This window comes from Fukomys damarensis, unplaced genomic scaffold (genome assembly GCF_012274545.1).
Source record: "Fukomys damarensis isolate Sample0158 unplaced genomic scaffold, DMR_v1.0_HiC HiC_scaffold_9, whole genome shotgun sequence".
Lineage (NCBI taxonomy): Eukaryota > Metazoa > Chordata > Mammalia > Rodentia > Bathyergidae > Fukomys > Fukomys damarensis.
This window is the reverse complement of record NW_022900921.1, coordinates 31,489,590-31,514,880: the sequence shown is the minus strand read 5'-3', so window position 1 is coordinate 31,514,880 and position 25,291 is coordinate 31,489,590. Positions and strand designations below refer to the sequence as shown.

The following is a 25,291-nucleotide window of genomic DNA, read 5'->3' as shown; positions in this document are numbered from 1 at the left end:
AAAAAAAAAAAAAAAAAAAAAAAAAAACATCCACCTCCTTAGATACTTTGCCATCTTAATAGGCTCATGAATATAAACCTTAAAAATAGTCATAGCAAAGTTTTTGTCACTTGCCTCTAGATCCATCTGTTTTCTCTATTAGATTATAGAAAGCAGGAATTACATTTTATGCCTTGGCTTTTGTATTTCTGTAGCTGTTGTGTTTAGTGTAAAAGTCCTATAGAAATATTTTCCGAACTGACCTGGAAAGTGTCCTTCCTATGGTATTTAGACCTAATGCTAATGCGGTGATGGCCACTATGTGAGGGGCACCACACCTACTTCTGGGCATCCAATGTTAGGATGCCTCCCACTGCTTCTGTGTTTAGCTGATGAGTCACAAGTACTAAGCCGAAAGGAATGAAAAACAGAATGCATGCTTTGAATGGGCAGGGATTTTGTCAGTCTGGTTCGTTACTGACTCTTAGCTCCAAGAACAGAACCTAGCCATAGTACTCAGTAAACATGTGTTGAATTAATGAGTGTATGAATGAACACACTGACAAATCGCACTTGTCTTGCTTCTTTTCTTGTGGCAGCTCAAAAGTTGATACAGGATAGCCTCAAAAGAATGAGGACAATAGTGATGCTAACTTAGATCTGATCAATTATCAATATGTTGAAAAATTCTACTTACCAGGAATCGATGATAAAGAAGCTTCTAAAAAAAATAAAAAGAAAGAAAATAGCAATCACTTAAATGGTGATAATTAATTTAGTCAGAGGGGCCATGTGTCACAGACTATAAAATTCTACCAAAATTCAGAAAAGGTACATAAAGGAATGAACTCTTGACAGGGTGCTAGAACTTAATCTTAGGGCTGATTCTACCCCTAAGTTACTCTGTAAAATTACTTTTTTAGACCTTAGTTCTTCATCTGTAACATAAAACAAAATCAGTTAAGTATCTTTTCTCTAAATGTAAACCACTGCTGAAACACTAATCCTGAAGTGCTCTCCCAAAAGATTCATTTTTCTTAATTTTTATGATTAAAATAAAGTTGAATGCAACATTTAAAATCTGATAGTATCCTATAGAAAATACGCAAAAGCTTAACAATAGTTAAGGGGTATGAGAATATTGGTAATTTAAAACTTCTTTGTGTTGTACATTTTCAGACTTATTATAATAAATTTGTCTCACTTTATTTTTTAATGCAACAAATTTTATTTTAAAAGATATAATATCTACTTTATCTAATAAAGCATGTTTCTTCCTAAAGGTCATGTGCAATGGTCATTAGTTCGGAATTAATATTTAAACATATGTCTTTTCTCCACATGGCATAAGAATTACCTTGAACTTTGGACTCGACCTCAGCTTTGCTGTTTGCTAGCTTTGTTACCATAGGCATAGTTTTTTCATTTCTGATTACAGTTTTCTTACTCATAAAACGGGGATAATAGTGCATGTATCTCAAAATGTTCTTGAATGAATTACATGAGGAACTGTATATGGGATATAAACTCAAAGCTCAGCATACTGTAAGTCATCATACCTGTTACCCTTTCTTCGTTCATTCTTTTGTAGGGAAAAGATGCAAACAGGAATAAGTTATGCATCATCTTCATTCATTTTGCTCAAGAAAAATGTGTAGTCTCACATTCATTTTTATTTACATGACAAAAACTCAGTGAAATGATAATTGAGATTAATTTGTGACAATAAACTAATGTTTGCACAGCTATCAAAATTATTCTTTCAGTCTAATGCTATGGCACACGTGTGCCTGTCATCCAAGCTCTAGGGAGGCTGAGGCAGTAGGACTATTTGAGCCGAGGGGTTCAACATCAGCCTGGGCAATATAGTGAGACCCTAACTCTAAAATTTAAAAACATTATTTTGTTAAAGCAACAGCTATCTTTTCTTTTTCTTTTTAAAAATGTTCTTAACGTTGCATATTTATTTTCGTGATACCCAGGTCCTAGTGCATAGTTAACCAAGTGTTCTACCATTGAGCTACAGCCCCACTGTGTTTTTGTTGTTGAAGAATCATTTGGATTTGAAATAACAATTGTGTGACACTAGAAATCATTTAGCCTGTCAACAGATCAGCTATGAAGCTACTTGAAGACATGAATTAAATTTCAAAGTTAATTGGAATTAAATGTTGTAGAAAAGCTTATCATGATACTTTTCCTCAGAATCTGGAAGTCGTCTGAGCTGGCTATTTGCTCTTTCTCTCTGTACCAACGAACTTGAACTGTGGCTGTGGCCCGGACTCGGCATTCGAACTTGACACACTGACCTCTGATTGTAGAGATGTCTTGAAGATGCTGAGGAACAGACATAGAGTTCACAGATTGGAAGAGAAGATTGCACAGTGATTTGAGATGCCACTTTCAGTAAGTGTGCCTGCCTTTTCATCATAATTATTGAAAACTGACTGTACCTTAATCAAAACAAAGAGCGGCTGGCATTCTTTTGGACTTTCTGGTATACTTTACAATCAGTTGTAAGTCCTTTTTACCTTAACTCCATATATCAGAATTTAACGTACCTCACAAGTGCAAGGTCCCAAGTTTGATCCCCAGTACCAAAAAAAAAAATTAATGTAGAAGTTGTTATTCATTTCATCTAGTGCTATTTTTCAAATTAGAGAACAGATTAGTTGAACTAGTAGTAGTAGTTGTTTTGCTGAATTTGATTATTTTGTTGAGTAAATATCTAGTTACAAATTAGTCTGTATGACTACTCACAGTGTCATGGTGGTATTGTAGTTTGTTAAGAGCCCTGAATCATAGTTTATAGCACTTGTATCAAACTCTCAACTTCATTCTTTCACCCCTTTTAGCTTCAGTATTTTATACATATAAAATGATAACTATCTCTGAAGTCTTTATTTCTCCTTTCTTTTTTCATACTTTGTTGGCTAAATCTAAAGTTTATGTATAAAATCCAAACTCTATCATGCAGTCAGGATGTTTGTTACCTTGGTGAACACAGGGGCTACATCACAAGTAGATCCTGACAGGCTACTGCAGGGACTCTGCATCTGGTTTAAGGAATAAAAGAGAACATGTTGCTATCATCCATACAGACACGTCCCTGAAACCCAGATATATGGTGGCCATAAACTAACCGGATCAGTTGTTAACAGCCAACCATACCCTAAGTTTCCTTTGTGAAAAGGCTAATGCTTCTAATTTAAATTTCAGTTTGGATGTCTGCTTCTTTGCCACTCTTTCTTTTTTCTCCCCTAGCATTCCCTCCTCCAGGATGCTGAAATACAACGTTGGGCATTACATTTGAGAAATAGATATTGGCAAGTATCTAGAGACTGCATAACTAACATTTAAATAACCTCTAAATGTTACTGTTTAAATGTTTTTTCCTTCATACAGTTGCTCTTGTTGGATCAAAAAAGCACTTCCCTTTTCAAAAGAGCACTTCCTTTCCTTTTAAATAAAAGGGAATTCATTCCTTGGATGGTTGGAATACTCTGGTATGGGCTGTCCCTTTTGGTTTGGCATGCAGACAAATCGTTGTGCTATTGAGCCACTGTAGGTTTATTCTTGAGATCCATAGATTTCTTTCATGTTCTTTCTGAGATCATGTGGCTGGCAGATTTTCTCATGTATACTTTTCAAGATAGTTGCACTGATTCTTTTCTTGACTTGTGTCTCCTTTTCTGAGACCCTATAAGATGGCTTAAAACAGAACTTACCCTCTGAGAATTAATGCACAGTGGTTGAACTAAGGTAGAATAACTTGATCTGGTGTTGGAGTTTTCATTAACTGGGGAAGTGATGGTCAGAGAAACTATAGTGATTTTCTTCTTTATGCTGTAGGAAAAACAAAACCAAACAAGAGAAAATTAGAGGTGACTTTGATAGAAAAGCATCACTACATATATTTGAATGTAGCATATACTTCTACCTATAGACATTTTAAAAGATTAAAGTAATAACTTCAGTAGTATTTTAACCAGTTATTAGTGGATTATGTCTCCTAACAGTTTTGCTTCAAATTTCCTGTCTTAGTCTGATAATCAGTGTCTCTTATGAAACAAGTTATTCAGAAGAAATAACTTATAAAGCAAATAATTATTTCAAAATCTCTCTGGGAAGTATTAGGGTATGTTTTGCATTTTTGTTTTGTTTTGATTTTTTATTTTTGATACCGGGTAATTGCACTAGTGAGGCAGGTGGTGGAACCACTGAGCTAAATCCCCCGGCCTTCCTTTGTATTTTTAAAAGTGGAGTTTCTCTTGTATTCATACATCATAAATGCATATCCACATGTAATTCAGCACTTACTCTGACATTTCTGTGGCATATTCCAAGCACAATTCCAGAGAAAAAACTTTTTCCCACTTCCCTGGGCACCTTTGTGAAAGAAAAAATAAAAAAAGAAAGAAATTCTCTACAAATCTTGCTTGTAGTTAGAAAAAAAAATTAGTTCAGGTATATGGTATTTATTTTAGGACCAGTAAATTATTTAGTTATAGACAGCCAGTTAATATAGGACAACTGCATTCTTGACTAAGGATGACACACTGTTAATTTAAAAAATCCGGATGTTTACCTTTAACACAGGTATGGCGTTGCGCCTAAGAGAGATAGAGAGGTATTTTCCAAAACAACATTTCCATTGTTATGGTTTGAATATGGCTTGTCCTTTCTGAAACTCAGGCTGAAATTTGCTCACCAATGTGAGGAAGGTGGGACCTTTACAAGATGAGTAGGCGGTTAGAAGAGGCTAATGTGTTTCTTACAGGGTGAGTTAATTCTGACAGTGTTACTGTCAGCATTGCTACAAGAGCTGGTTGTTATAAAGTGAAGCTGTTCCTTGTGTTCCACCATTTCTGCATGAGCCCCCGTCTGCTCCCAGTTTCCACCATGTTCTGAAATAGTAAGAGGCATTTGCCTGAGGCAACTGCCCAGTCTTAGACTTTCTACCCCTAGAACTATAAGCCTAAATAAATCTCTTTTCTTTACAACTTCCCAGTATCAGGTATTCTGCTATAGCAACAGAAAATAGACTCAGAAAGAAGCTATAGTTTGGAGTCAGTGAGTTTATATTTTCATCTGAAGTTTTCAAAGTATTTGTAATTTAAAACTCACTGGAACAAAGGCCAGACGTGGTGGCGCACGCCTGTAATCCCAGCACTCGGGAGGCTGAGGCAGGAGGATCACTGTGAGTTCGAGATCAGCCTGGGCTATATAGTGAGTTCCAGGTCAGCCTCAACTACATAGTAAAACCCTGTCTCAAAAAACCAAAAAAAACAAAACTCCAAAAAACCTCACTGGAACAAACTGCAACACTATAAGAAGGATATTGTCTAAGTCCAGACTGCTATAACAAAAATGGTAATTTGTAAACAATGGAAATTTATTGTTCATAGTTCTGGTTGGATGTTGGTTGGTTGTAGGCTGGGAAATTCAAGATCAAGGTGCCAGCAGATTTGGAGCCTGATGAGGGTTCTCTGCTTCATAAATGGTGCCTTGTTGCTGTGTCCTCACATGGCAGAAGGGGTAGCGGAGCTTTCTTGAGTCTCTTTCATAAGGGAACTATTCCCATTTGTGAGATAGGAGCCTTCACCTCCAAAAGGCCTGACTATCCTAACATAACCACACTGAGCATTAAGTTCCAACATACAAATTTTAGAGGAATACCAACATTCAGACTGTAGAAGATTTTGTCAGTGTTCACATTGTCTCTATAGTGATTTTCTAGCAAAATATATTTCAGTTATTGATATCAGAAATAATTGGTATTTCCCAGGCTATTAGTTGAGTTTTTTTTTTCATGGACATTGAATCTTAATATGGTTATGTTTCCCTCTATGTTAGCTACTTGGAAGTTTAGAGCTCACTTCAAATCTCTAAATGGAGATCAGAGATAGGATCTCATGAATTTAAAACTTGATTCCTTTAGAAAAAGACCATGTCTGTGATGATTTATTTCCACAGACAAATATTTAGATATTGTGGCTCTCCCCCACTAAGAACTTTCATGCAATTTCCAGGTAAAAGTAGACTGTAAGATGTAGATTAGCCTAAATGATTATATATTACAATTTCCGGGAAGCCATTGGTTTATGGAAATAGAATATTTAAAATTGTAAGTATCCCAGAAATTCTGCACCATAAAGTTATTTTGTATTACAATGCTTTAATAAAGAAAATTAGTTCCCATTTAAAAGTCTTTTATATACTGTGTTTGATACTATTATTAGGACTAGAATTACTATATCTACATTCTTCTCAATCTCTCTATATATTTCCTTAATACTTTTGACATTTTTAATCTTTAAAAATGCTTTATCATGTTGAAGTTTTATAATCATATAACCTAAAACTTAGGTGATATAAAAGATTTACCAGTACTACTTCATATTTTATTTAGAATGTATATTTTATAATTATTTAAACTATATATGCTATTTTTACTTCTTTCTTTGTATGTGATATTTTGTTTTGGTTTGTTTTGCTTTTATTTTTGTTTATTTTTTTTTCTTTTTGGTACTGGGGATTGAACACAGGACACTGTGCTTTCAAGGCAGGTGGGGTGCCAGTGAGCTAAATCCTTGGCCATGTATGTGGTATTTTATAATACATTTGTAGGATTAAAATAAAACTACAAACAGGAGCTACCTTTTGTTTTTGTGAGTTGATGAGCTGCTTTTTAGTTTCAAATATAAGATTCAAGTTATTCTTTTTAAACATTTTTTTAACCAGCACATGTTTGTATATGTAACTTGCACATTCCTTGTGGGCAGTTGGTAATGTACATAATACATCTTAATTCCTTCATTCATCCCCTTTCCCTTCCTTTCTTTTTATATCCATCTTTTGATCCCCCTTTGATGTACATGTTTCCAGTCCATAATGTTTACATTCCTTGTGTGGAGTTGGTATACGTACATAACAGAGGTATTCTTCCGTCGTTCAGAAGCAGACACATTCAGTGCTGTGAATAGGCATGGGATAGATGGGTGGTAACCTGCACAGAAAACTTTTATATTCAAATATAGGCACAAACAGAACTTGTACCTACAGATTCTCTACAACAGCGTGGATTCAAACTTGAGTGTAATAATTTCTCTAGTAAATGAAAACTTCACAAACACTCAAACTCTAATTTGGTGAATGTCTCTTGATTCCTTCTATGTTAGGACCTCTGCAGCAACATGAAGATGTTTGTAGTTAGCTGTAAAATTTACACATATGAAGCTCAATAATGCAAAATATAACAGTAATATTAATAATATGGAACTGAGCACAGTGGCACATACCTGTAAGCCCAGCTGCTCAGGAGTCTGAGGCAAGAGGATCTAGCCTGGGCAACTTAGCAAGAGCTCCAAAATAAACTTATTTAAAAAAGGGCCAAGGATATAGTTCAGTGGTAGAGCACTTGCCTGGCATATGTAAGGCCCTGGGTTTAATCCCCATTACAGTAAAAAATATAGTGATAGATATGTTTCACCTTAAAGTGTCACAGGACATCAGAAACATTAATGTCATATTGCATTAAGTAGTTCATGTGACATCACAGGACAGCACTATAAGACATCACCGAGCAGGCTCTCAGAAATAGATGCTTGAAGTAAGTAAGGTGCGAGGCTTGGCTGGTCTAAGAACATTTCCACATAGAGTGCCTCTTCAATGAAACCTTGGAAAATGTTCAAAACTGTGAAGGTGAGTTGGGGATGGAGTTTGGAGTGAAAGGTGGTAGAGACTGGGTGGGAGGGGTGAGAGGGAGGTAGCATTTATGGAACACTAAGCTGCGTGTCAGACACGGCAGCTGCATGATTTTGTGTGTGAGGAAAGTGGTCTGTGACCATTAAATGGGGTTGGGTACTCTGGATTCATACTTCCTGGGTATTCCACTAGGTATATTAGGGCTTCCCTATAAGTCTCAGTTTCCCCAGCTGTAAAACATGCACACTAATAGGGTTTATTTCTAGAGTTGTCTTGAGAATTTAATAAGATAGCCCCAAAAAGTGCTTATCCCATTACATAACATATATCAAACACTGAAAACATTATTTTCTGTCATTACTGTGACAGTGGTTATATGTAGATCCAGGGGATATTTTGCCTTCCCTCAGACATTTCTAATCTAGGCCTACATAGTATTTTCTTGTCTTGTGAACTTAGAACTTTTATTTATTTATTTATTTATTTAACTTAGAATTTTTATAGTAGCCTTTGTTTTTAACTATTTACCACCATATACTACTTTGGGAAGCTCTTTTAAGGTCAGAGACCTTTCAATATGTTTCCTATCCTCAAAGTGTCTAGCCTAATGTTAACATACAGTAGCTGTGGAGTTGGCCGATTTTATAGATTATTGCATAGAGAGATACTATTATTAGTTTTCCTAGGAGGTGTTTGTTGCTTTGTGCTGTTTCCCTCAACCTCGTCAACAGATAAAAACCATTTATACAAACGAATTGCTTCTCTTTTGATCTTGGCAGTAAGTCCTAACACCTCCTTAGCCTACGATCAGTTATTGGTAACTGTAAAACTTCAGGCCAAGAGAAGACATGATAAATCTTCTTGTCCAACATCTTCAGAGAGCAAAACTGAGGTTTGGAGAGGTGATATTATTTGTCCAAGCCCACACAATCAACTGGTAGGAGAGACAACATTAGAATCCAACTCTCCTATCTTTCAATGCAATCCATATAGGCATATAGCAAATAGACCCTGTATTACCATATTAGTTTGAAATATTAGTCTCAATATTCAAGTAATTTTCTCCCTCTTATAGAGTGTATTTATGGCTCTGAATTCACTGTGTAGTGGAATAGGCCTTTTACTGTATGTAGACTCCAAGAGGTCAGTCTTAGTCTGTTTTGTGCACTCTTGTATCCCAGTGCCTAGAATAGTATCAGATATACAGGAGATTAATAATAGCTATTTTGGGGGGCTAGGGATTTAGCTCAGTGGTTCTGCTGCCTGTCTTGCAAGTGCAAGGTCCCCAAATAATAATAATAATAATAGTAATAACAATAATAATAATACCTATTTTTGAATGAATAAATTTCCTGTGTTAGCAATATTGTTTGAAACTTCAGTGGAGAATGTTTATAGCTTCCAGAGGCTATCTTCCTGGATATGCCAGAAAGATCAAAATGAAATCCCACCATCCCCGCCCACCGCATGGGAAAAGAAGGATTAAGTGAGACAGGGTGTATGAAATTTCTGGAACTTCTTAGAAGAAACACGGCTTATAAATAAATATAAGGTCAGTTGATTCTAAAGGCTAAAATTTCCTCTGAACATCTTGGCACATTTCAAAGGAGTAGCTAGAAAATATTAGCAAAATAATTTTGGTGGTGAGTAGGATTCAGGTTTTCTCACCTTGAAACTGTCCTATGCTCTCAAGCTATTAAGAACAAAAAAGAGAGAATCTAATATTCTTGAAAGGGAGCTCATACTGGAGCCCCTTAACATCCCAGATATTTCCTGTACTAAGCATGAATAGTCACTCTTCGTGGAGCAGTCACCGGCAGCCGGCAGCCTGACATGCTGTGCGGGGTGGAGGCCAAGCAGTACTTCCTGTCTTCTATCTCTGATCTTCCAACCAATGACGGGAGACAGGGATGGCTAATGGAACCAAGAAATGCCCTGAATATTCCTTGTGGTATGTCATGCGTTGAATAAACTATGTCTGCTAAGGTACGGAGGCCGGTAAGAATGGCGAAGGTATAGAGGCTAGTAATGCCATTAATTAGTTATAACTTTGAGAAAGACCTGGGAGCCCAGTTGTCTTCCTACCTAGTGAGAAGTGGCAAGCGAGATTGTCCCTACGATTTGTTCTAGAACGTGTTCTTTTGTTCTTCCAGAATTTGTTCTTTTGAAACATTCTTTGAAATCTGAGGTTCTTATTATGCTTTCAAATCTCTGATCTTTAGAATTATCAGAGTAGATGAAATTCCAGCAGAAGATAAGGGAAAGAAAGATCAATGTTGCTGTTTCAAGCAAAAGCAGTCAACACTTGTGACAGTGATTTTCACTGACATTCCATAAAGAAAAATTTTGAAAGATGAGATGAGCTGAGCTTTAGAAACAACTTAAACAATTCAGAATGTTATTTACTTATGAAAACAACTCTTTTAATAACTCATTTGTGTAATAAAACTGAACCAAACATGCAAAGGAGTAATTTCTAAAACAAGGCTCACTCTTAAAAATCTGATTCTTGTTCTAAAGCCACTGTAATCTTTATATTTGATTTCCATGTATTTCCCTCTATGAAACTGCCACTCCCCAGAATATCAAAATGAAAAATGTGGGCCCTACATGTAATCTGTCCTGAAGTGTTCCTTCTGAGTTTTAGGCAGTACCAAGGATGGCCTTGAGAGAAAAAATAGCTAGGAATTTTACTTTGGTAATGAATTATGCTAGCAGGCTTCATGTCTCACGTAAATGGTAACCTTTGCCGAATGTAACCTTAGATCTTTATAGAGAGAACAGAATTAGACTATGCCAAATGAAGAGTCCAAGACCTTGGCAGTCTTACCCTGGAAAGATGAAAAGATACAGGGACATCATACAAAAGAACAGTGATAATGCCCTTATAACACTGCCTGAATATCTAGGATGTCTGCAGAGTTATACTAGCCTCTTGGGTGCAATTTAGCCTAGTGGTCTGAAAGTAAGACATAGATCTATTGAAACATAAACAACTAAGGGAATCTGATAGTAGCCCTATAAGAAAAATCCACTTTAAAATGTCCCATTAGTACGAATACTTTGGATTTACACAAGAAGCTAAAGTTAGTGTGTTATTAAATGTTATTTAAGGTATTTGATTTAATGGGGAGACTTACTGTACTATTTCAATTTCTTTTCCTTTGTTGGCCTTTTTATGATTCAGTGTTTATTTTATTTTTTTCCTTTTATTGAGTTTATTGGTATGCTTTAGGTATACAGTACAGTTACATTCATTATTGATCTTGCACCTTTACATGACAGGTGATCTTGGTTCTCATTTTTTCCCCTTGTCCCTGCCCTCCCTTCACCCCCTCTTCCCCTCCCCATTTACGAACACTTTATTTCCATTTTTTCATTTTAGTGTTTATTTTAAATGTTAATCTCCTATTTGGGAACAGAGGCCATACTAAATACTATTTATTCATGTAAAAATAATTAATTTGAAGTGTCCACAAATAACATGTATTAGGAAAGAGACTTTTGTGTTTTAAATATATGAATGATTGTGTATATGTGTGTTTTGTGGTGCTGGGGGTTGTACCTAAGCCCTTGCACAGGCTGGGGCCAGTAGTGTACCATTGAGCTACATCCTCAACCTCAAATGAGTATGTTGATAATGGTTTTATTTTTTTATTTTTTGGTACCAGGGATCGAACTCAGGTCCTTCCACTTTCAAGGCAGGTGGTGGAACCACTGGACCAAATCCCCGGCCCTTGATAATGGTTTTAAACAGTTCTCAAGGGAGCTTTGGTACTTGGAAACTTCTAAAGACCCACCTTCCCATTTTTTCCCATTTAGTTAACCATTTTCTAGCAACAGTAGATTTGAAATTTTCCAGACCTCTTAATCTCTTAATTCTTCACCATTCAACCTTCACATTATCCATCCCTCCTTCATCTCATTCTGTCCTTCTGTATCTCTTCCTTCCTTCCTTCCTTCCTTCCTTTCTTAGTAAGTCTTTTATTTTCAACAAATTAATATCAAGGCTGAGCTATTGATTTCCAGATAGTTAGACAATTTATTTGATCACACTTGAAGTTTTGCCTCTTCATCAGTGTTCTTGATTTTTGCTAAGGGCTAAGGAGGAATTCTGTCCTGGCTTTCTTAATCATCTATCATTCATATTAGAGAAAAATAGTCATTGTCCTGGTTCTCGTGATTCCTCTGATAGCTAAAAGGTATTTTGATAAAAAAATCATTTATTCTATGAAGTTATTTTGAAAGATTCCCACTTCAATAGCTAGTATACACATTTTTGTTTAGATATCTATATAGCTCAACCCCTGCAGTACCCATTTTATTGTTGTTAAACTCGACATGGTCCATAGCCTTTCTCACATGGCTATCAAAGGATATAACATCTGCTCATGAGTTATGACAGTTACTACTTCTTCCCTTCATGCTGATATCCTAGAGGGCTTGGAAACAACTGGGACATATCTTGAAATTTTGCTCTTCTGGGGCATATGTTCTTCCTGGGGCTCAATGTTTAGGCCAGGAATTCAAGAAAAGTCTTCTGAGCACTTCATATCTAATCCATGAGAAAGCTATGGACAGTATCGACCTGAATCCATGTATTAGCAGTTGGAACTAGGTAATACACATCCAGGATGATTTTTCACTTGCATGCCTGGCACCTTGGTGTCTTTGTCTGTTTCCACACAATGTCTCATCATGACAGCATGGCTCTCATGGTTGTTGGGTGCCTTAGGGGGAGGCTTAGGACTCCAGAAGCAAGTATTCCAAGAGTCATCTCTCTCTTTTAAAGAAAAAAAATGCCCTTACTTTATTTTCTTGTGATTTCTTTGACTTTAAATTGTGGCACTATGGGAGTTGATTTTAAGAACCCTGTTTCTACAGTTTCTCCCATATGAAAAACTCAGGCCTTCAGACTCAAATACTAAGATAAACAGATGTTTCCTTTGAATTATATGATATTTCTCACTTTGTTTTATAAGAGAACTTTCAAATGTAGGTAAAGATTGGATTTAGAAGATTTTTTTTTTATTTGAGGATAAAACATTGAAATTGAACCAGCCTTGGAACACAGAAGCCAGACTCTGTGGCAGAGACCCAGACTCTGGATAAGCACTGTACGATACTGCCTGGCAGTTCCATTTCTGTTTCCTCTACACACACACACACACACACACACACACACACACACACACACCCTCCTGGAGTTACTGCCAGGAGGAATACTGTGTGCACAAGGACAGCTAGGACCACACACTGTCCCCAGCAGGGTGTCAGGTTACCTACCGCATGTGCTCTAGTTAAATGTAACTAGAAGATTCCCAGAGAGGAGAATTTGTAGCATTAAGCAGGCTTTGCAAATTAAAGGAAAAGAAAAAGACCATGCACAACAACCTTGTCTGAACAATCCTCCTGTAGAGTGGAGAGTTGTTAACCTCCTCTATAAATGTGCACTTCCTTGATCTGTGTAATAAATCCTCCTACGTGTACTTAGGGAAGCTTGGAATCTAGCTTTTGGGTTTAGGAGAAAGCTCATAAGGATATGAACACAGGTGCCTACCTGTCACATACACAGGACACTGGGTAGGAAACTGAACTCTGAGAATGGTCTCTGTCTATTGCTCAGATGTATTAGAAAAGATTTATGGTATTGAGGTAAATTGATCTGGACAGTGTGTAAAAAGTTGTTTGTAAAATGTTAGAAGGATGTGTGGTAAATGTGCTGATTCCACTTTCTGAATGCGAGGTAGCTTTGGGTCAAAGCTGCCAAAGACCTACATTAGAGGCCTTGGCAGAGACAGAGCTGCAAATGTGTTCAGAAAATAATAATAGAATAAATCACCAGTAGGTCCAGCCTCATCACTATAGAATATGATACCCCCGTGTAATTCTCTCAAGAAAGTCGCTAGAAAGTCACATGAGGGAAGAGGAAGAGTGTGCCAAGGACAGGGGTGCAGGCCATCTTGATTTATTTATTTTTTTTCCTAGCTTTCTCCATTCAGCACAATTCTTTTCTTTTTGTACTGGGGATTGAATCCTGGGCCTTTGCATTGATTTACATCCCCAGCTTTCTAATTTTTTTTTTTTTTTAACTTTGAGACAGGGTTTTTCTAATTGTCGCTAATTGTCCAGGTTGGGCCCAAACTTGCAATCCTCCTGCCTCAGCCTCCCAAAGTGTTGGGATCACAGGCATGTGCCACTGCATCGGGCTTCTTAGCACACTTCAACTGAACTCACTGCCAACTTTTGTGCTGAACTGTGTAAGAGATCGAAAAGCTGAATTTCAGGGGAGAGGAGAGAAGGACACTGGCAAGCCTGTAAAGGCAAGAAGCAGTGTGAAGGGCCAGGAAACAGGGGTAGGGGGCTTGTGAATAGACACATGTGGAGAACCTAAGGCAGAGAGGGAACAGAAAGAGAAAGGCAGCTTCACACCAAGTCTCAGATTTCCCTGGTCCCTGTGCTTGTTTTCTGGACAGTGTGGAAATGAGGACCTCTATAGCCATTGAAGAGCCATTGAAAATTCAGCTCCACATAACCCTGCAGTCCTCAGGTAAAAGCTAGTCCCGCTGTTTCACTTTAGAAGAACACACTGTGATTGTCCAGTTGATCCTGAGACACCCCTCATGTCCAATTTTCCTGTCAGGCTTTCACATCACTTCCTTTTCAAATCAGCTTTCCTGTTTAAAATCTTATCGATAAAGACCCTGTATATGTACATGTCCATGTATGTTTATGTGGGTGTGATGCTTACATTGGGCCAGACTTGTCAGACAATCGGGTAAAAGATTAAGATTTTAGTTACTGTTTCAGATGCAAAACTGGACTAAATTAGTCAGTGTATAGTACTTATTGAATGTCCACTAAGTGTATTCTTTTGATACCGAGGACTAGGCAGCATATTTTGGGCACATAGTTTGGATAACCTTTTGCTTTCTAGGTACATCTTCTGCAGGCAGGGAAGTCAATGATGATTAGAGCCCCTGAAATACTGTGGAAAAATGCTTGATAGTTTTACAGTGATTCTCAAAATTTGATTTGTACACACCACCTGAAAAATCTTTGAAAATGTAGATTCTGATTCAATAAGTCTGGTGTGGGATCTGAAATCCTACACTTCTCACAGACCCGTACGTAAGCCAGGGCTGCCTGCCTATAGACCATGCTTTGACAGAGTGTGAGCAGCCTTAACATGGGCTAAAATGTGTGGCATGCATATGGAAAGGCAAGGAATTTGGTTTGAAAAGAAAGGTGGGTTAGGACCAGATCTCAAAGGGTTTATGTTAAAGAATCATTGCAGATCTCTGTATTGGGCAGAAAGCAAATAGGATCAGACCTGTACTTATGGGAGATTTACTGTCATTGTGTATAGAACAGATGAGGAAGAAGTTTCACATTAGGTATCAAGCAAGAGAGACTACCTGCTCCACCGACTGGCCTACATTGCAGGAGTTATTTGGGTCATAAATCTCTAGTCTGTCCAAACTTCAAGAGAACTCTGCCAATTCCTTGCTTATTTAAGGTTGTAATAATAATCTATGTATTCAATACTTTGCTAGATCCAATTCAACAAAAATGTCTTGAGTGCAATGCTCTGCTATATTAGACATCTGTCTTCCTCCCAGGGCATTTAATGCAGTTCCTGCCCTTCATCAAATTCATTGTGATGTTAATGACAAATGGATTCCTTCATTTGCTTAGATCTACTTTAACTTAAGATACAATAATATAACCTTGATAACATTATTTAAAATTAAAGACATGATAAACGCAAAATATAGGCTAGTGGTTACAAGTGGAAGAAGGTAGAAGAAAGAGGCAGGGAAAAGTGAGTAGATAATGTGATTACTAGTATAATTCTAGTTCTTGCATTGAGTAATGGGCTCATGGAGTTTATTATATTATTAAGGATAAATAGGGTAATGAGCCAGTAAATAAGATAACAATGCCATGCCTATAAACTAATACATAATTCAAAGTTTGATTATTGTACGTGTTATGTACTTGATTTCTATTTTTAAAAACTTCCATGAATACACACATTCCCACACTCAAAGGTAATATCATGGGGAATCCATTTTGTCTACAGGAGTGTCACAAGTGAGGGAAAGAAATTAAAGTTTATCAGCCTATGTACTTGGATGACTTGCTGCATAGTATAATGCTGGAATGGTAGTTCATATAGTTATCCTGTGGCTGCCTGGATACTTGGTGGGATCAGGAGAGGAAATATACTCCCCATAGTATCCACCATCCAAATTTCTGTTCCATTTAGTAATTTACAGAGTGCTTTCATACATCAGATCATCATACATCAGTGTTACATCCTTGGATTCTTGAAATTAGGGCAGAGTCCCTTTAGGAATGTCTTGGAAGAATGCAATGTGCTCAGAGTGCTGTCACACTGAGCAATTGCCTGACATTGATTTTTTTTTTTTTTCTAATTACTGAAGCGATACTAAAGTAGGAAGAAATAGATCCTGGAAGGTCAAATCTACTTTCAAAGTAAAAACAAGTATGAAAACATTGTCCGTCCTAGAAGTAATAGAGTTCTGGCTTATTTCATTGAACATATGGGACTTACTGATTTCCAGAAAATTAGGATATAGTAAAATACAATCAGTACTGAAAGTATTTTGAGTAAAGTTTAATTTCTTGATATCTAAGGTACTTTTATATAAAAGTAGTAGGTGCTAATGGGCAAAAACTCAAAAAGTGTATAAGGTATAAAGTAAGAAGTAAAACTTCATCCATTTCTAATCCTCAATTTCTTTTTCTTTTTTTTTGGTACTGGGAATCAAACTTGGGTCCTTGTGCTTACGAGGCAGGCGGCAGAACCACTGAGCTAAATCCCAGGCCCAATCCTCAATTTCTATTGACAGTTTCTTGTATAGCCTTTCAGAAAATTTACCCACACATACAGTGAGGTATATAATTTTATTTTTCATAAATGGGATCGGATTGCATATACCATTCTGTACTATGCTTTTCAATTATTTGTGTATCATCATTTGATAGTAGCACAAAAAATCTAACTTATTCATGTAACTTCCTATGTAGTATTTTATATGGTTTAATAATAGTTTGCTTAAGAAGTTCCCTATTGAAGAATATGTGGGTTGGTTAGGTGTACATCTTGGTAAATCTAACTTTGCATGTTTTTATAGATATTGAATTTATAGCAGTGAAGTTATGGGACAAAAAGCAAATATATTTTAAATTTTAATAGCCTTGTTTTAAATTATTCTTTTCTAAAATGGTATATTATCAACAGTCATTTGCAAATAAATTTCATTCTCTTAATATGATATTTCATTGTTTTGTAGCCTTGCCATTTCTTAATAATAAGTGAGATTGTATATCTTTTGTATGTTTATTGGTCACTTTTGCTTCCCTTCTTGTGAAAGACCTCCAGACTTGGCATAGAATATTACAATGTACTTTTCCAATTAGACCACAGTCAAGGTGAAAGTCTGGCAAATGGTATTTTAGAGTCTTAAGCATTTGTTTTTCTTTCTTTTATATAATACATTGTCATATCAAATATTGAACACCAACGTGACATTTGGTCTTTCTTATTTGATTTAATGGGCAGTTGTGTTTTACCTAGTCTTCAATCTACTTTGAGTCTCATTTGAGTTTGGAAAATTCCTGAAGTGGAAAGGAAAAAAAAAGAGAGAGAAAGTAACGGGAACAGTGTACTTTCCCTTCCAATTATAGCAATAACCTTGAAAACAAATTCGCCTTCGTGGATGAAGTTCTGTGAATTTAGGGCTCATGCCTCTTTTTTATAACCTATTCAGTCTCTATACTATGACTACGTAGGAAGTGTCCAAGAAAAACAACAGTAATGCTGGTATTTGGTGCGACAGTTTGGCTCAGGGCATCAGTGGGACATAGAACAGAATTCTTGGTGAGAAATATGATCCTTATTTGATTCTAATTTTATCTTTGTGGTACAGCTTTTAAATATGAGAACAGCTGGTGTTGGATAAATCTGTCCTCACAAGCTGTATGAGGTTGAAATAAAACTAAATATTTAAGGTTAAATCCAAATGCAAAGATGTGGAAATGACTGATTAACTTTTCACATTTCACTTTCTGTATCTTTTGGCGAAGGCACTATTCCTCATGAACTCCTACCACCAGTCCAGTTTGAAGCCTAAGATTAGCAGAACGTGTACCCTAATTTAAGGTCTCACATTTCATAAAGGATAAAGCAGAATTCTTTTCACCCCATCCTCCACCCTACTAATAAAACGAGAACTATTACATACCTGATTTTGTTATTAACCTCTTTGTCTTTCGCCCTTGAGTAAAAGGTTGCTACCAATGAAACAGCGAGGCCCACACTTTCACTTGGTTGGAATGATAATCCTATGTGACCTCTGACAGTTTGAAAATGATGGGACCTCAACCTTCTAGTAGATTCTCCCTCAGGTGACTAAATATCTTACTAATTGTTAAGGAATAAATAAGGGCAGTGAGCTCAGAGAATAGTCAGGTTGCTGGCTTTTCTTCAGCTGACTGGATTACTCATGTAGGAAAGCACTAAAAATAAGTCAGGGCACAAATTCTCCTGCCAGGAGTTGAGTATTGAGATAACTTCTCTGCCCAGAGGTACTGATATCTCTTCTCCTGGTGCACAGTGCATAGAAAAGCCAGAATGCGAAACAATGGAGTCACTGAAATCTTTAGCCATTGTTCTTATACATCCATTGTTCCTCATCAGATTCATAGACGTAGTCCCTCCACTTTTTCTAGAAGATAACAGAGTACATCAAGGTGAGAAATGGAAACTAAACTCAGAGCCAATCTCAGGGGAAATCACTTGATCTATCTCAGTTTCAAATGTATTTTTGCTGTATCTCTTCCATCTGTTGGGCTTCAGTGTTTCCCCAAAGAAGTCATCATCTATAAGTACTGGAAATGTTGGAGGACCTCTCAGGAGCTCAGTTCTCTAGTACCCAAAGATTTCACAGCGATCCAAGTTACCTAACACAAAGCAAGAATTCATATCTATTTCTGTTGTTTCCTCAGATGTTCTGATCAGAAAGCCTTTGTCAGTCAGAATTAATCTATGGATTCCTTCCTTCCTTCCTTCGTTCCTAAGCATTCAGGATTGAGCTCTAAAGGATGACTCCAAATCTTCCTGTCATTCTAGGTAACAGCAGCTATTAACATTGTCTTTTTATTACCTTCTCTGCTTTCTCCACACAACACTCCCCTTTTCTTTCTATGGCAATGCGTTTTCTCTTTATCTCTCCCTTCCTTTGGTCATTTCCATTTTGAAAGTCCCTAGCAGATTCTGCTTGGCCTGGTGTCTGCCTGGCAGAGTCAGAGGCCCAGATAACGTTGAAGAGAATGAAAGGACAAATGTGGAAACTGCTGCTCTCTTGTCTGCTACTCACACACTCATGTTGGCACTGGCCTCTCAGGCAACACTGACCCGAAGGGATTGCTGGGAAACGCAGGGCCTTTACCAGCTCCAGATGTTTGGATCCAGCCAGGGAATACTGAGCTCCAGAATATTTTTGAAACCCTTCATGCATTTGCTTACTTCTTTACATAATAAAAATGTGAATGAATAAATGTGGTTAGTCCCGAGGGTAGATGCGGGAAGTTATTGTACTGATTTTGTGCAAATTAAAAGCATCAGGATTAGATTCCATATCCTGCTCCTAAGGAATTAAAAACATGTGACTTTCCTAATCTATAGGACCAATATGAGAAAACCCGGCCAACCACGAGCCTTGGTTTCAAAGGTACTCACAGCCTCCACGGTCGTCTGTCTGGTTTTCTGCCGTGCTGTCCCCTCAAAGAGCCCTGCAAGGCTGTGTTTGAGGTAGATCTTTACTGTCTGGCAAAAAGGGACACAAACTGGAATGACAGCTGTGTACAAGAGGCTCAGTATCAGCTGGAAGAGCTGGGGAAGGGTCTTCCAGTTTCACCCTATTTATCAGCTTTCAATTTCCTGCATTTGGAGAGTACCCATCCTCCCAAAGAGGACGGGAAATATGTGACCTTGAGTTATCCACTAATAATTGCACCGCAAATCTAACGGGAGATAAAAGGGAGGGCACAGCCAAAGTCTTGTGGTGAGCAAGGCATTTTTATCTGGAATGTAAAGAATTTGGGTACTGGCATTTAAGGGAAATGTAAACTGTCCTTCCTTTCCTACCAAAAGACAGGAGGCCGTTCACAGTTGTTTGGCTCAGATTATAATTTTACTGATTTTTAATATTCATTTTAGCATTAACTTTAATAAAGAATCTGTACAATATTATAGATAGTTATAAAAAAGTTTTATAAAACATTTAAAATTTCTTATCAGTAGTGAGGATTGAATTCAGAACCTTCTCATTTGATCTACACCCCCGGCCAACCCCTCCCGCCTTTTAAATTTTGAGACAGGTCTCAGTTGCTAAATTGCCCAGGTTGGGCTCAGACTTGGGGTCCTGTTGCCTCAGCCTCTCAAGGGCTGAGATTACAGGTGTGTGCCACCATGCTGAACTTTAATTTACTTTTTATTTTTCGGTACTGGAAATTGAACCTAGGACCCTTGCACTAATTTACATACTCAGCCCCACCCCTAATCTCCTCTTTTTGGAGAGACAGTGTCAGGCTGAGTTGGTAAATTGCTCAGGCTAGGCTTGAACCTGCAAAGCTCCTGCCTCAGCCTCCTAGATTATTGGGATTGCAGGCACACATCATGTAATTTGTTTTAAAAGGACAAATCCTTGCATATGAGGTAGAGAGTGACGCTTCAACCTGAATACATTGTGGCATGACAAACAGACAAATTAGTATGTCTGTCACCACATACATTTATCATTTCTAAGTGATAAGAAGAGTTAAAATCCTCTCTCTAAGCTATTTGAAATATACACTACATAACTATTAACTGTGATATAACACTAGAATTTATCTTCCTATCTATAACTTTTTAACCTGTTGTCCAAACCCCTACCCCTGCTAATCATCTTCCTACCTACAGTGAGATGTTTTAAACTGTGAAAAGTCACTTTTATTTCCGGAAGCCTAAGATTTATTTTATACACTGTTGGTGGATTTTGCTAAATTGATCAATACATTTAAAATACTGTATAATAAAAATAATTTAGGTTCAACATGAGGAGAAACTTCCTATGAGCAGGAACAAGCTGAAAATTTCTGTGGTGAATGCAGACTTCTGTTCTAATAAGTTTTAAGTTTAACAAGCCTTGATTGAGGATGTACTGTTTGTCCAAAGTTGAGCGGCTAGGGAGTGCGATAGATCAAATGCAAAGAAAAAGCCTAAATGTCCAACTACCTTTGCAGTAAACTAAGGGTATGGAGCATAGTGTAAACATTTCTCTAGCCATTCAGTGCAGTTGGTATTTTTTTTAGCACCTCATAGAGGCCATCTGCTTTATTTTGTTTCATTTCATAGTTCCAGACTACTTCTCTTGCTAGTTTCAGCCAAATGTTTAAAAATTAAATGATGCTTGTTAGTCATGACAGAAAATGGAGGAATTCCATATTACCCCATTTCTAGGAGCAGTACAAAGAAAGGCAAATCACCCTGGAAGGGCTCATTCAGAACAGTTCCCTCCCAAAGGATGGCATGTACTGCCCTAACTTACGCAATGTGATCATGAGTGCTGACAGCTTCGATGGCTCTGTTACCTGCAGGAATCTGTGACTCAGCATCTGGCCTCCTGTGAGCAGGTTCTTAGCAGGCTGTCGGAGCTCAAGGTGAGTTTCAGGTCATCCAAGCCATCTCGTCCTTAAAAACATTTTTTTTTAAACAAGTGAGAGCCTGAAATCAGCAAAGAGAAGGCATTTGCCAAAGTAGTGAGTTACTGCCATAGAGATGTGGAAAGAAGTTGTGAGATTTGAAAAAAGAAGTTACAGAGGGTGTCTTCAGAACTCTAGGCATTGATTAGTGAAGCTTTCTATATCTGATTCTACACCTTTTACTGTCTTTGAACTATTTTAAACTCTGTAGAGTAGGTGAAAATTGAGGATCATGCAAATTATTCTTGTTCATAGAAATAGAAACGAACTTTATCTTGTGGAAGTACAATTGATCACTACCCTCTACACACAGGAAAATAATTTTGCACCCATTAAATTCATTTTAGTATTTCTAGTTATCTTTTGAATCAGTTTTTAACATTTTATCAGATCTCTTCATTAAAATTAAACAAACCTTATTATTAATATTATTATTAATATCAAAGATAACCTTTGTTTGATATATGTTAATTTTGTATTTGTATGGCGGCCAAAATTTTACCTTAAAAAGTATATTTTAACAGAAAAAAAAACAGGCTTTTCATAAGTACTCTATGTTCCTTGTTAAAACAACAAAATTTAAACAAACTTAGTTATAAATCTAATTGGCTTTTATTAATGATTTGTGAATCAGGTCAATATCTCATTTTATAAAATAGAATAGATGCTCTTACTGGATATGACAAAACAGGGTTTTTTTTCTTAAGGTGGGAATAAGGGATTTTTTTTTTAAAAAAAAGCAGATTATCATCAGATTACTTTTCTTGTAAGGGTTAAATCAAGATTTCCCTATGGCTCGCTGATTGGGCTCTTTCCTGCTAAATGACTGCTTGGAATTTTCTGTTTTCATGAAAAACTGTTTGTGGTCTTACCTTCTTCCTTAAAGTTTCCCTTTGATTATATAGTACTTAGCAGGAGAGTACATGTTGGTGTTCCCTTCTGGGGACTAGTATAGAAACTCAGTCCAAAATAATGGCCTTTTATAAATTTTATTCAACATTTCCTTCACCTAGAATAAGTACTGGTGATACAGGAGACAAAATATGAAAATATTATATCTCCCAACCCGTTAGATGTCTGATAGACTGAGTTTATGTTCTCTAAAAGTTGAGGAATGAATTCTAGGAGTAATGGAGGTTAAGCATAGATAAATATTTATTGATAGACTAGCTCCTGAGTGTCAGGAGGGGTCCCGATTGGGTAGCCCAGGGACCCCACTTTACAGGGAAGTTTTAAAGAGCAAAACCCATGTGGGTACACCATGGGTTACAACCACAATCAACTAATAAGTTACAGGTCAGGTAAAAGTAGCCCAAAACGTAAGTAAGTCATGTAACAAGGGTGCATGGAAAGAATAAAGACTTCTTCTAGGAGATGATGGGTCCAGAGGTCACCCACCAGGGTGACTGATGTCTATCTAGGCTTCATTAGGCCTGGTGTTTGTCTTTTGAGGAAGTATGCAGGTCTGGTCACCTTGTCTTTATCTTGAGGGCTGGTCTCCAGCAGACATGTCTCCAGCTACAGTTGTAATGTGTTTCATCTTCGTCCTGACTTTCTTGAAGGCCTAGCCCTATCTGACTGTAATATTTCAATCTAATGGCTATCTATAATATTGGCATCATTTATATGGATTCCTGAAATGGCTAAGCAATCTCATAGATTTTCCTCAGTGTTTAATACCTTTACTGACCATGTATATATCATCTTTTTAAAAAATAATCCATTGAAGAAAGTTTCATGTACTATAAAATGTTCCACTTTAAACAATTCGGTGGCATTTAGTACATTCATAACATAGCACAAAATTTTATGTAGTTCCAACCTACTTCATCACCCCAAAGCAAGACCCCAAACCCATTAAGAAATTTCTCCCCACAGCTTTTCATCCCTTGTCCCCTGACAATCATCAGACTGGATTCTATCTCTATGACATTTTCTGTTCTTGGTATTTCATATGCATGGAAATATAATGTGTGACTTTTATGTCTGGATGTTTTCACTAGCATAATGTTTTGGAGATGTATCTGACACCTTGTCTTGCATCGTCAGAGATCACCACAAGGACAAAGAACAAACTAACTCTTAGGTCTTTAATCTGTTACTCGGTGAAAGAATGCTTTGTATTTTCTCCTACAATGGAGACTTCAAAATGAGCTTTGCTGACAATCACGACTGTTCACTTGGGCCTACAAATGCTCAAAATTTGGTAACTAAAAGTAGTAGAACAAAGCTTGGCTTTCATTTTGTAATACTCTAAGTCAAATCTTTCTAAGCTCTGCTTATAGACAAGCGTGTTAGTCACTTACAGAGTGTCTGTCTAAAAGTTGACAGAGTACGATTCATTACCCCTAAATTTACCTAGCTCATCTTATTACCTTTCAAGACTAGGGGTAACAAGAGATTTACAGAGACACTCAGCTAAGCTCCAAAGTTTATATTGCCTTAAATCTACTGTCCCCTCAGCTTCCAACACAGCCTCATGGAACTGAGGTTTCCCTTCAAACCATGAGGATTCTTCCCACGGGAGTGAGATTGCCTCTCTAGTGGAGGATTCAACTTGAGCTATGAAACCAAGATTGAGATAGTATTCAACCAGACCCCAGCTTACTTTAGCTGATCCTAGCCTCCTACTTTTGTGGGTGGGCCAGGCTGATCCTCTTCATGAGAGTGGGCCTGCTCTAGGCACTACTCAACTAGATTCCTTTCCTTGCCTGTATTACTTTATAATGAAAGCTGTTCCCTGCAAATGTATACTGTCACTTTAGTTTTAATTGCAATTATTACTAAAGCAGCAATTCATGCTAGCCAGTGGTTATATTAGCATGGATCAGTACTTCATTCCTTTTTATGGTTGAATAATATTCCATTGTATGTATATACCACAATTTACTGAACCATCTAACCACAGATGGACATTTGGGCTGTTTGTACTTTTTGGCTCTTGTGAATAGTACTGCCACAATCCTATTTGCAATACCCATTCAGTTCTTCCGAGGCTATTTCTAGGGATTAAATTTTAGTATCATACAGTAATTCTTATATTTAACGTTTTGAGGAGCTGCCAAACTCTTCCTACAAAGGCTGAACTACTTTCTATTCCCACCAGCAGTGAATGAAAGGTCTAATTTTTTCACATCCTTGCTAACCCTTATTTTCTGCTTTTTAAATTACAGCTGTCTACCAAGTACGAAGTGGTGCCTATTTGTAGCTCTGATTTGCATTTCCTCAAAGATTAAGATGTTGCTTCTCATGTGCTTATTAGTCATACAGAATTTTGAACAACACATCATGTTTTGGATCTACTAAGGAAGCTGGCTTTTGAAAAGAAATCTTTGAAGATGAGACCTTGTGGTTTTACAGATAATTATTCCCCAATTTGTGCTTCTTATTTTAAGAATTTATACATAACTTTTATTAAGGTGATTCCTATAGAGGAAGTTATTTTCTGGGAGGCAGACCTATACATGATGCTTTTTACCTGGTGTTTTCACAGACCATGCTGGCTCTTCCACGGTTTTGAGCCAAGTACTGTTAAAGAACATAGGAAGACGTTGCCATGGTGATAATGTCTGTCCTTGTGAAACACTGCTGTGTGAACTGTTTTATGACCTACAATTTGCTGGGAGCTGCCTCTTTGTGAGTTGGCTGATTTGCTTTTTAAATGTGGATATATGGTGCATTTTTAATAATGATAACAACAGCAAAATCACCACTAACCTTTATTAGGTGCCAGATTGTCTAGTAGATGCTTTATATAGATCATCTCCTTTCATCTTCTAGAATGTGATCTCCTTGGGGTAGGATTTTTTTTTTTTTTTTTTTTTTTTTT

The 25,291-nt window shown here is 37.1% G+C and overlaps 1 protein-coding gene across 4 annotated transcripts in view; it reads right to left on the bottom strand.

Annotated features, from left to right (window-relative positions):
* Myot (myotilin) overlaps positions 1 to 19,596 on the bottom strand; it is a 46,968-nt gene extending 27,372 nt beyond the window's left edge. Inside the window, exons 1-6 of one of the 4 annotated variants that reach the window (XM_010614117.3) lie at positions 17,961 to 18,102; positions 4,300 to 4,368; positions 3,708 to 3,825; positions 2,973 to 3,035; positions 2,175 to 2,316; positions 677 to 700 (exon numbers count right to left, since the gene is read on the bottom strand). In XM_010614117.3, the coding sequence (XP_010612419.1) occupies positions 677 to 700; positions 2,175 to 2,316; positions 2,973 to 3,035; positions 3,708 to 3,825; positions 4,300 to 4,307 (355 nt within the window). In that variant the 5' untranslated portion in view covers positions 4,308 to 4,368; positions 17,961 to 18,102. Of the gene's footprint in view, positions 1 to 676; positions 701 to 2,174; positions 2,317 to 2,972; positions 3,036 to 3,707; positions 3,826 to 4,299; positions 4,369 to 9,354; positions 9,666 to 17,960; positions 18,103 to 19,456 lie in introns of those variants that run through there. The other 3 variants (XM_010614118.3, XM_019206077.2, XM_010614119.3) reach the window with 3 other exon arrangements.
* Positions 19,597 to 25,291: the final 5,695 nt, after the last annotated feature.